Below are 12,787 nucleotides of genomic sequence, written 5' to 3'. Positions count from 1 at the left end.
AATACTAGATTTACCTGCAAATCCTGAAAGTACTTGTTACCACTGAGTGCTCTCAGTGTGTGTGAGATGGAGCAGCAGAACTAAACCAAACCTGTCTAACTAGTTGCCTGCAATGCATTCTAATAAAAAATCTCCAGTCTAGGAAGGGATCATTAGTAGTTCATAACTGTGCCTTACTGAGAGCTGCTGGTGCAGCTGTACTGTGGCTTTGCTTCCTGCCCAAGAGGATAGTGCAAATGGTGTGATGAGTAAGTTTTAGTGCTTCCCACAGACTCCATGGCTCTTTTGTTCTTTCTTCTGTTACTGTACCTGAAACTAAGGGCAGAAATGAGCTGTACAACCCATCACTGCCTTTCAGAAAGCAAATAGCTTTCAGCTGATATTTCATTTGCTGCTGTGGCAAGCACAAAGGTGGTGTGATGGTGGTAGGAGCTTGAGGAAGAGAGGGGATCAATGTGGGTGATGAGGTATAGAAGAGAGAGAGTGAGCGGGTTAAGAGTTTTCCAGTATTGCTGCAGGAAAAGGAAGAGCTTGAGGGGGAAGAGACTCCTTTCAGCCCCCTACCTGGTAAAAGGGTGCAAAGTAAGGTAGAACCGAGGCTAGGTCAGAAACTAAATGCTTCTTGTGAGAATTATTTGGCATAGAAATTTAATGTGTTGGTGTAATTTTGGGTCATCCAATCTAAACTGTTATATTGAAAGTAGAAGTGTGGAAGCTTCTTTCATAAATTTATTTTCAACATGAGTATTTTCATGTCATGCGTGATTTAAAAAGAAACCAAAAAATCAGAAAAAAACCCCATGTCCCAGAAATTGCTATGACTCATAATGCTACAGATGTGCTTGCACAAGTAACCAGAATTTTCTGTGGAGCATCCTAACTGAATTACACTAGAGATTCATTTGTGACATTAAATTTTCCTGTATACTTTGGAAATAGGTAGTGAAAGGGTGTCTTTGTCTCTGCTGTGGCCTTAGTCAAGCTCATGGTTTGCATAGGTGCCTGCTGACCCAAGTCTTTCTCCTGTTTTTAGCTATTGAGTTCTATGTTGTGAAGTAAGATCCTGTTTGTGTGTGTCACTGCTGCTTCATGTACCATTCAGGGGATGCTGTGGTGTGCATGTATGATGAAGGAAGGGATTGTTAGCAGAAGTGATTGGCAGCTCTTACATTCTGCTTCCAAAGATATGTCGTTTCTTGAGCTTCTTTGGCATTTGGGAACTGACACAGGCTGCAATTTTTTAGTCCTTTTCTTTTTTTGTGTGTGTAACTGAAATAAAGTATTAGAACTTAAAAATGATTTGTTTCAATAACAGCATGTTTTCCTGGAGGAATGCTGAAATGGGTCCAGGACAACTGCTTTTAGATTAAATTGGCTAACTGAGCATGTGACTTAAGGAAATCATGAGCAGTTTCTACTTGTATAGCAAATACAAAATGTTTATTGTTTTGACTTAAGAGTTTCATGTTATCTAAATAGTTTAGGTTTATGAAAGACCTCCCAGCTCTGGGGGCTTGGTTTACACTAGATGACTGACAGATAACAATGATGTGTTGTGATGATAATTGGACTTCACAAGGGGTGTAATAATTTCACTCTCTCAATAGATTGAAGATGAAAAAAGGTACAGAAACATTTAAAATCAAAATTAGTTGTCATTAACGAAATCCTGGGCAAGTCTTTAAATCAACTGATACTTCTGTGTCTGAACTTTTAATTAATATTTTCTTAGGCTTTTCTGTGGGAGCACTATTCTTTCATTTAGCAGTGGTTTTGTTTTGGTTTTTTTTTTAAAGTTGTGAATTTTAGTGTATCTGATAAGACTGAAAGGGAAGGAATGTTGTGGAGAGACTCATGTTGTGAAGGTCAGTTAATACTATCTGTAAGCCTGGATTGGGTTTTTTGGTTGGTGTGGTGGGGTTTTTTTTAATTTGATTTGATTTGATTTTATTGCAAAGCAGAACTGACTTTTCTGGTTGTGAGAAAGACTGGAGGAACTGAGATGACTGGAATTGTGGATCTCTGAAGGGCATTATTCATGTTTGCTTATGTCTTTCCTGGGACTGGCAGTCTTTAAAAAATGTTTTCAGATGGGACTATGGCATAAGTGCTTGTTTCTTCCTCAGTTACCATCTGTTTTCTACAAAGTTCATGATCCCGAGTAATTTGTTATATAGATGAAACCACACTGAGGTTAGGCTTTCCAATAGGCAAAGCAATGGCTATAGCTTCCTGTGTGTGCTGGGAGTGTGAGATCTGCTCACTTAAGGCTAAGGGTTCCAGGCTAAATAAGAGTACAGGTATGGCCTGGGGATGGTCTGGGACAGAGTGGCTTTAAACGTGTGCTCCCATAAACTGGGCCTGGTATGATTGTATGTTTTGTTCATTCCCTGCTGACTTAAGTAGAAGATGCTGTTGATTTCTTTTTACAGTCAAGTGAAAATAAATGCTACAGGTAATTGACTTGGAGGCAGAAGCTAGATCTGCTGGAATGGAAACTACATCTGGGGGAATGCTTCACTGTTTTGAGGCAATACATCTAGTTTCTTCGTGCATTAGTTGCAGGGTCAGTCCTTTTTATATGAGCAGAAGGTTTTCTGCCTCTTTTGTCTCCTTTTTCTTTTGCAGTCATTACTAGAGCACTTGGAAGCATTCATACAGGTAGTGATGGGATTCTGCTCTGACTGTGACTGCCCTTGTTCTCCCACCTCACTGGTAACATTGTGGGGTCTGAGAGCCTGAGGGGATCTGATGATATAAAGGCTACTCATGCATGACATTTCTGGCAGCATGAGATTAACTGTTTGACTCCTAAGTTTTGAGAGATGCTTCTTATGCCTCATGAATTCTGCTAATTCAAAGGTGTTTAGAGAAAATTCTCACCTGTGTTAATACTCCATGGGTTATCACAGATTCATGCTAAGATTTAACACCTTGTTCATTCTAAAATCCCATGTTTGTTGTTTTGGTTCATTAATGCAGCTGAGAGTGCGTGTCAGCCCCTGTCTTTGAATGTGTCTCTTCGTGAAACAGTTTCTGTATCAGTTGTTGCCCTGTTCTCAAGGGCATTGTAGACTTCAAAGTTAGCTTTATGTTCATATCTTTTGATTAAAAGCAGTCATTGTGCAGGATAATCAGGTGTTCCTTTGCTCAGTTCTGTCATGCTCCAAATGAGAAACAGAGGTAGACAAATTATTAAATTTAATTGACCTTCAGTTCAGGACGACCAAAAGACAGTGACGACTTGAATGCCCTTTATTCTACCTCTAGCATTACTTCAGTGGTGGGGAAAAACCTGTCAGAATACAACTTCATCCAAGAGATAATCTTAAACCTCAGAGCGTGAGAGACACCTATTCCACCTATGGGACATGCAGTTTTAAAGTTCAAAGGAAGCAGAACACGACTCCCTTTCCCCAGGAACAGGTACAATGATTGCTGACTAAAGACCTTGTTTGTTTTTGAAGCAGCAAAGCTCTCTTAGTGACTGGAATAAAGACATTTAACTTTGTGATCCTAATCACCTGACATCGAGATGCTTCACTCAAAAAAAAAAAAAAAATCAAAAATGATGTGGTTTATTTTTTACATTTCAGACTGAATGAAATTAGACCTCAAGGTGACTTTATGGCATTGCATTCCAGTCCTTATACCTTGCAGAGGTGTTTTTCTGAACTCTGCAACTTTCCAGCTGTAATAAATGTGCTCTGTCTCACTCTGCCCATACAGGATGTTGGGTCTTGCTTCCTACTCATGATCTGGATTGCAGCTTTTGTGCCTAAAGGAATATTTACTAAGACTTACAACCACATTGTGTTCGTAAGTTTTCACATAGGTCTAGCTAAGAGAATTTACAATTTCACTGTAAGGCATTTGAGTTAGGAAGTCTGAAGGAAGAGAAAATTTGTGATAGGTCTATGGTAATTCTGGGCTTTCGTATGCTTTAGGGGAAGCATTTGATTGTGTCATGAGCCAGAAAAGGAAAACTGAGTAGCTGCAGTGTCTAGGCCATTATCCTTCCAATAGGTTTTACATCGAGTCAGTAACTGGTTTTATTCTGCTATAGGTGAACCTAATGTGGTATAAGGGTTTAGGAAGAAATCTGCATCTGGTGTTTCAAACAAGTTCTTGCCAAAAAGGCCTCAAGGAAATATAGGCTTCCTAGTATTTAGTGATTTAATAGTAATTTCCCACCTATCAAAGCTGCAGCATTTAGTCAGATTGAGCACTACAGAGAAAGAGTCATCACATCACATGAAGCTGCACTTTGTAGTACAGTGGCTTTAGGGCCTATTCCTAGAAAATTCAGAAACCAGACAGCTAATGTTCTTGACATTTATAGTTAGTTGCAGGAATTCCTCTTAAGTGATTTTACAAAGCAGACAGCAGATTCTTTTCTGGCATGGTGTAAAGGACACTGTGTCTGTGGCCTTGGTACGTAATTCCCTGATAAATAAAGGTTTGTTTCCTCTATTTCAGAGCTGTTTTCCTCCTTGCTGCTGCTGGTCCTTGTTTTAAGGTAGCAAATCCTCACATGTGGTGTCATTTCTGGAAGGGAGGTATTCCTTAAATCTGTTCATTATCTGTAATCAAGCCTGTCTGTAAAAGAAAGAAAATCAGGTAAAACTCTATCCCCTGCTTCAATATAGCAAGTGCTGGAAGAAATTACCTGGAGCAGCAGAACAATTTTATGGCTTTCAAGGTTTAATGTGAATGCTTTAGTTTTTACCTTTGCGAACAGGCTGTCGAGTCTGCTTACCCCAATCTGCTACAAATGTACTTGTATGAAATTCACAGCTCTCACTCAAGATACTTTGGAGCCAGTCTAATTTTAGCAGTGGCAACAACCCTGTAGCTGGTCGAGGTCTCTGTGAATCTTAATCAATAAATTTGGAGTGGGAGTGACAGTGACTGAAGTTGTGCTCCCTTTCCTTACAAATGCAAAGTTTTATTATTATAAAGGCTGAATTTTAATAAGATTAAGATTAATAAGATTTCCAGTGGTCTGTTGTTACAGTACCTTGAAGATCTGTCAGTGGCTATGATGTGAAAGAGTCTGAAATTGTTGTTAACAGTTAGATGCTATCTGTGCTACAAAGATTTGCTTTTAATTTCTGAACTAGCAACTACTGGAATAAAGGGAAGAGGATATAGTTAGGTTATGTGTAATGGTGCTGGATAGTTCCAGTCTCCTTACATTGATGTTAGGAGACCTTTACTCCCCACTCCCAGTCTAGTGAAATTGCAGTTGGGAGAAGGCATATTTTTTAATAACAGAAAATCTTATCAGTGCTCAGATTCACTGTTTTGTCTTTTTAATCAGCTGACTTCTCATACATAAAGAATACATCACCTATGTTAGGTGAAAATGGGTTGGGTTTTTTTAATAGCTATTTAGCATCTTCTGAGAGACTGTAGAAGTGTACAGTGCAAGGGCCTTGTGTTCAATGGTGAGGAGCTTAGCGTCACTTTGAGAACTTGCCTTGTTCTTTAACATGCACATTTCCTCCTGAGCTCATAAACTGGTTTGCAGAGGAATAAACAAGGAGCAGGGTAGCCCTATCAACACTGTTGTAGAGGTACAACTGGGGATGTTCTGTAGATTATAGAGCAAAATTGGGATGTAGTCCAATTTCTAAAAGGGAGCTGTGGTAACACTGAGTGTCTGTTAATAATCTGATGCCAGTGGTGCTTTTAATATATGGTCTCTTTTGTTATGACTGGAACATGCCAGATATTCCAGCAGGCTAAGCTGTGTGTAACTGTTCTGCTGCACGTTCCTCATAATGTATGTAATGAAAGATATTTTTTAAAACAGGCTAATTGTTGCAACCAGTTGCTCTGTATTTGAATGTCTCTGCCAATTTATAGTAGACTTAATTTTAGAATGCTGATTTCAACAACAGCAAAAAGAGTTTTATTTTATTGTCAGGTTTTTTTTTTTAAACCAACCAAAGGGAAAAAAATAGTGTTAAAAATTTGCAGGTTACTTTGAGTCCCAAGTTAGCCACCTTCTGGACTTGCATTTATCCCGACACTGGCAAGTCTTTAAAATTATTGAAAAATGGTGTAGGAAACTATGCATAGTGTTCAGGAATTTGGTATTGTTGCACTTTTGAGGAGAGTAACATCTAAAATGACACGAAGTTCAGCCTTTTGGTGTGGTCATAGATTCCAGAAGGGCTTTGTGTGTAGACTTTTAAGTCTTGGAGGTAGCAGAAGGTAGAGGGAAGTGCTGCCTTTTGGTTACTGTATGTATGTACTGAGGTGTCAGGTGTCATCATGATGTTTGGAGGGAGACCTAGTGGATATCATCAGTTCAGTGGATATCATCAGGCACTGACACCCATGAGCTGTGTAGCATTTAGGCCCCTTTTTGAAAATTGAGATTATAAGGGCTTGTGAGAAAAAAAAAATATCAGAAATGCTGTATTTAATGTAGCATATTGTCTCCATTCCAAAAAGTGTTTTCCCTTTGTTCACCTGGATCAGCCTTTGGAGATTCTCTTCTCAGTCTAGCTCTTTTTATATGGCCTAGTAAAGACTGTCCTGTTTGGTGTAAGTTTGTGGCATTATTCCCACTCCCCAAGTTTACGTTCAGGTGTTGCTTCAGACAAGATACAAGCTCAACTTGTAAATATTTTATAGTCATTGCCTGCTGGGGAACTTGGTTACCCACCCTGCCACCAAGAGGGAACTCCAGGCTGAGATTTGAGCAGATGAAGTGACATACCTGTCTGCTCTTTCCGTATGAGAAGCCCTTTCCTGTGACCTATATGTGCTGTTCTGTCTGCAACACCAAGGAAGTCCCACCAACAGCACACAGGGCAGCTGTGCAATCCACAGGCATTACTGAAACTCTTCACCATAGCAGAATGAGGTAGAAGTCTGCTGGTTTCATCCATTCTTTTCATGGCCTGGAGCAGCCAGCTGTATTTCAACTATCCATGTTGTATTGGACTGCTCTGAGGTCTGGGTTAAAGGAATGACCTATAGCTACTGTGAGGTTTTAGCAGAGCAGCAGTGGCTGCTGCTTGTGAAGGTAAAGAAAGTCAAACCTTTTGAAGGACTGATGTGGTCATGGATTTCTTTTAAACTTCTGCTTACTATTTTACATTGTGAGTGTCTTATGTAGCTGTCAAAATGAATTAACGTATATGCATTGGAATTCAACATGTATACTGTTGGATAGAAATAAATTAAGATCAACCTGTAGATTCCCTGCAGCTTCTGTCATTTGTGGCTGGTTGCTGTGTGGATGAAAAGGAGCTGACTGAGCTACTGGCTGGATAAGGCTTGATACAGCTTGAGAATAATGGTAAAAGAAAGTTGCCTTCCTAGTCTGTTGAAGAACAAGTACCCTAGTGACATCATGTGTGGATTTTTAAAATCTTGTATTTCTTTTGGCTTTGTGATGATTTTTGTATGCAGAAAAAGCCCCACTAAAGCATAACACCTCATCACTTTTTGGGAAGGATTAGGTCCCTTTTTCCAGTCAGTCGTAGTCTCTTTTACTGGTACTATTACCTCTGTAAAGGGCAATTACCATGTGCTATGTGTAGTGTTAAATCTGTGAGCAGCTTGCATAAAGGTGCTGAACATGATCAATTTAGTGGCTTGGCTGCCATGATCCAGATGAGTTTTTCAGTTAGCTTCTAGTTGTGCTTCAGTGTCATGATTTTGTTGTTTCTCAGGGTGGGGGAAAAGAAGTTTGCATCTCTTTGTGTGATCTCCTGCTAAGTGATTAACTTGGTGTCTGGCAGCAGTTAAATAAAGAGATCAGAGCGTAACCAGATACCTGTATGGACATTGTGTTCCAGGCAGTACTGTGAAGGACACTGAACTCCTTGGTGTTCTCAGGCTTTGTCCTACAAATACTTAAATTCCATTAGTGTTGTTACAAGGGTAAATTCTTGTCTTCTGTTATTTTCCAGCTAGGTCTTGGAATGTTTTAATGGTGCAGGTTTTTTTCTTTAAGAAAATATGCACTTTTTTATTTATGGTATTGTGCACTTCATTTAAGGCAGTTATTATTAGTATATACTGTAATTATGATATCTTTGTTAATTGTTGTGATAGTGAGAGCATAGTGAGAGGACTAGAAGGAATGATCATAAGCTGACAAGGGAGACTCAGATTACATGTTAGGAAATTTTTTTCCCTGTTAGGGTGTTCAGGCACTGGAATAGGTTGCCCAGGGAGGTGGTGGAGTCACCATCCCTCGAAGTGTTTCAGAGGCATCTGATCTGACACTGGAGGATATAGTTTAGGGTTTAGGGGTTACAGCAGAGTGGCAGGTTCATGATGATCTTAGAGGTCTCCTCCAACCTTGATGATTCTGTGTTTCTAGTCACAGTTGTACCTTCTGAGCGAGTGCAGTCTTTCAATCCAGTTCCTTGATGTGGATAATTAATTCTGAAGCCAGGATATGTGTTATGTTATCCATGAATTCAACAGAGACCATCATTGAAAGTTTTAAAATTTGAATAATAGGGATAAAAAGATAGTTTGAACCATGCACTATTTTCAAATCCTCCTATTTTTCTTATGGTCTTGGGCAAGTTGTTTCACGTTTTCCATTGACTTGTTTGTGAAGTAGTTTCTCATATGATGGGAGGTCTCTGAAGTACAATTGCAACAGTTAAGACAGTTTAGCTCCTTTGAAATGTTGTAATTATTCTAAATCTTATGAAGTGCATTCTTCTAAAGTGAATTTGGCACTTTGTTCTGCACAAAGCATTTGGAAAATTGAAACGGTGTTACCCAAAAGAAGTTGTAATCATATTTTCATTTTCTGTGTTGAGTACTGGAGCTGCACATAAACCACTGAGTACAATTTTTTGGGCAAGAGGACAGAATCTTGTTTTGCACTGTACAAATTAAAATGCTAATAATAATCTTAAGGATTGCAGAATGGGATATTTATTGGTGAGGGAGAAAACCATGATCTCAAAGACCAAGTTTTTATAATGAAGATATGTTCTCAGTAATTGCAGGTACGCACGAGGACCTGTGCATTTTGGTGCTGCCTATGGCAATCTGGAATACAGTCAGGAAGCTTTCAGGAGGGCAGAATCTCATGTTGGCAGTTCCATGTTTGTAAAAAGTTAATCCCTCTTAAAATACCTGAATTGTAATGCATGTGGAACTGGAAGCAGTGTTGATTTTAATCCTTAACCCCTAGTTTTGGGTGAGGAAACTTGAAGCATAGAGAAGTCTGGTGATGGTGTGATGTGGCACTCGTTTTATCAGGCAATTTCTTCTGCATCAGTCTTGAAAAGCTTTTATAAAAGCTGTTAAGTTGCAGCCTCTTAAGGTATGGAGTTCCCTTTCAGTTCTGCTTTGCTGTGTGTGCTCAGATTCAGTGAGCACATTGCCACCACTGGCCTGGGGTGGCTGTTTGATAGAATCTGCTTGATTAAACCTTGCTCTGTGCCACTTGCTCCCTGTGCACACACAAATGCCTACACAGCAGGACCTTCGAGTTAGTTGACCTGCTCCTGAGCCAATGTTTCTGTGCACCAGCTGAAAATGGTTACAGACAAAAGCCTTTACTGCTGCTTGGCTATCCCCAGCACGGGTGGCTTTTGCCTCCTACCAGAGCTGTGTAGTTTGTTGTTGTTTGGATTTGTTTTTTAAACTTAATTATGCTTGCTTCACTCTGGTGAAAAATGCACTGATATAGGATCTGTTGGAGAAGGATTTTTGAAAATTTTCCTGAAAACTTTCCTGCTGTGTAACTCGGTACAATTTCTTGAAACATGTTCAGAGTTCACTAGAGTTTTTCTGTATATTCAACATGAAACAGAAATACTTCCCTCGGCCTCAAGTGTTTCGTAAGAGCATAGGTCTTTAGGGAGTTGAACAGTGTACTTTCTTATCACACACACCATTTGATAATATTTATTGGGTTCTTACAAGTGGGGAAATGGCTAATAAAGTACTCTGGTGTTTTTTCTGTTGGACACTTCATTGAGTAACCAGAACTGTGTGTTTCATCAGATTGCACTGGCTGACTTGATATTGAAGTTTTGAATGTATTTATTTCTTTCTCAAATTATCTTGAGATTATTATTGAACGGGGAAAATTATTAGCTAAAACACCACTTGGTGGAGATCTTTTGGAAAGCACTTTAATCAGCTATTATGTTTCCATAATAAGAGCAGTTAACTTTGGAAAAGTGTTCATACAGACTTGCATTTCTGCCAGAGCAAATGGAGAGTATTCAAAGCAGGCTGGGTTTGATTCTGAAGAATTTTGTCAGATGTAGAATGTGGTATCTTTGGAGTTCTTTATCCCTGACATCCATTTAAGTATTTATTCTAAATGTTTCATTATCCCCATTTTTGCTAATTGTTTACAAAACCTGGTGTCCTAGAACTGTCTGGTTTGCAGCTCAGTGAGTCTGCCTTCTTTTTCCCCATGCCATAATACCTTAAGCCCTTGGATTGTTTGTGGTTTTTTTTTATAAACATCTTTCATAGTTTCTTGTTTGTGTCTTAAAACCCTGCGTGGAGGGCTGTGTGTGAAGTGACAGACTCGTGGTGGTGGTGTTGGGCATTGCTGCTGAAGGCAGTGTGTGCTGGGCAGCACAGCTGGTCCCTGCAGTGACCTCCAGTCTGAAGGTCTGAGTAACTGGATGCAGTGACTGCATCTGTAGGACTAGATGAAGGGTTTTGTGTCTGTGGGATGCTGTGCCTGGGTAAGTAGAGGTGCTGAAGCAGGATATACTGCAGTGCTGGAGTGGCTGGTTTGGGATGCAAGCTGTTAGGTGTGCATGGGGTTGTTCTGGAGCTTGTAGTTTAAACATGGCCACAGTTTAAAAGCCATGATCAGTTTTAAATGTCCAGAGTTGGTTTTGGTTCTGCAGACAATATAATTTTGTCTTCACAGTCTCAGTAAGTGATCTGAGTTATGGGGGTAGTACTTTGCAGTGTAAATAAATCTGCATAGATAGCAGAACCATGTATGAGAGGGGATGGGCATTTATTATTTACTCTTTAAAATTTGGGCTAATTAATGAATCAAAAGCAATGTGAGATGGGGTATGATCTTATTACCTGTGAAGTTAGACATTTCTTGGTTCTGAATCTTGAGCTGAGTTCTTCTAAATGACTAATTCATGAAAATAAAATGCTGCTCGGTGGGGAGCAAGGAAGGAATCTGAATTATCATGTTAGTAGAACCTGGTGAATTCTTCTGCTTAGGAAGCAGATGTGTCCACTTCTGAAGTTATTCCTGAAGGTTTATGTGGTAAATACAGCTTACAAGCTATTAATACAGTATTTGGCCTAATTTTAGTTATGGTGGCTTGTTAGGCTTTCTTTTGCCTTTGAAAAATGTTGAGTGATGTTCTCTCCTCCTCCCCAAGGAGAGATTCAGAAGTTACATACTCTAAATTACCATGATGTGAGGCTACTTCATTTCAACTAGCATAGAGGAAGTTTGTTTCAGGATCAATCTAATGTTGGTTGTTAAGATTTGCACCTGAGTGTCTGAATGGGTGAATACTCTGAGGGTAGTTGCAAGGCATGTTGGAAGTTGCTGTCCTTCCCATTTCTCCACAGAAAGCTGTCTGTGCAGAATGAGAATCTATTTCTCTCTTTCACAGCTGCAAAATAATTTAGGTCACCTCAAAGTAACCCATACCTTTAGTTTCAGCTGCAGAAGGATCTTCTCTTACTCCAAATCCAGATATTTCCAAGACAGTTTTCCAGGCATGGCTTTTAATATCCAAGTGTCATTTATGCATAAAACCAGATTGGCTTTTCAGCTTCTTGATCCAGACCAAATTAAAATGTTTAATTCAACTTGTATCAATTGGTATAATATATGTCAGAGCTAAATATGTTCTTTCTCTCTTTTTTTTTGTATGTACAGAAAAGATGAAAAGGAGTATGCACTGAAGCAAATTGAAGGTACAGGGATATCCATGTCGGCCTGTAGAGAGATTGCAGTAAGTGTACATAAATGAAAGTATTTTTAATGACATTATTATTCAACAGGTATTTTTCCTAGAATTAAGTAACAGAAAGATGATTAAATCTAAATGTTTTCTTTAAAGTATGCGAGCATGAAAGTTTATTCAGATATAAGCCTTTTAAAAATGCTTTCTAAATCATACTTTTCTTTTTAGTGGAAAGAGGTGTTCTTACCAAGTGATAATAATACCTCTTTCAGGTATAATTTTGCTTCATCTGCTTTTGTGTTGAGAGGGAAATAAAGGTAATGACTTTTTAAATGAAGACTTATTTAAAAAGGAATGTTTTTCAAATAGCTTGAAGGAAAAAGGTTCTGAAAGATAACAACGACCACTACGAACCTGCTTGCTGATAATGTATTTTGTTTGAGACTTCTGGTAGCTTGTTCTTCTTTAGTACCTGAGAACGGATTGTTCTCCTCATTGCTTATTTGTTTTGCTAAATACAGAGAAATTTCATAGCAAAATAAAAACCGGCTTTAATTATATTTTTATTACATGTGTCTTGGGAGAAAAAGTGGGTTCAGGAATTGCACACTTAGGAGCACAGTAGTGCCTATCACTCCTTCAAATTTGGTTAAAATTAAGTGTGTATGAAGGTAGAATTTGATCTTTAAATGTTTTATGTCTGAAAATGTGTATTACAGTCACAATGTTGGATACAGAGTAAAATTTTGTAACGCAAGAATTTCCTGCATTGCAAAAGAGGTGCACTTGCTTGATTAAATATTTACCTGGTCTTCATGCTGTTGCTGTGCTGCTGAAAAGTATGTTAGGATTGCACCTAAAGCTTTTTATAATCTGGT

The 12,787-nt window shown here is 38.9% G+C and overlaps 1 protein-coding gene across 1 annotated transcript in view; it reads left to right on the top strand.

Annotated features, from left to right (window-relative positions):
* Positions 1-11,883: 11,883 nt before the first annotated feature.
* Positions 11,884-12,787, top strand: part of LOC103802660 (cyclin-dependent kinase 19) — a gene marked incomplete at its 3' end in the record, with an annotated part of 86,370 nt that continues 85,466 nt past the window's right edge. The window contains exon 1 of the mRNA XM_009075160.1: positions 11,884-11,957. Coding sequence (XP_009073408.1) covers positions 11,934-11,957 — 24 coding nt within the window. The remainder of the gene's footprint in view (positions 11,958-12,787) is intronic.

Source organism: Acanthisitta chloris, unplaced genomic scaffold, assembly GCF_000695815.1.
Source record: "Acanthisitta chloris isolate BGI_N310 unplaced genomic scaffold, ASM69581v1 scaffold605, whole genome shotgun sequence".
Taxonomy (NCBI): domain Eukaryota; kingdom Metazoa; phylum Chordata; class Aves; order Passeriformes; family Acanthisittidae; genus Acanthisitta; species Acanthisitta chloris.
The sequence above is the reverse complement of the archived record's forward strand: the minus strand, read 5'-3'. Positions and strand labels throughout refer to the sequence as shown.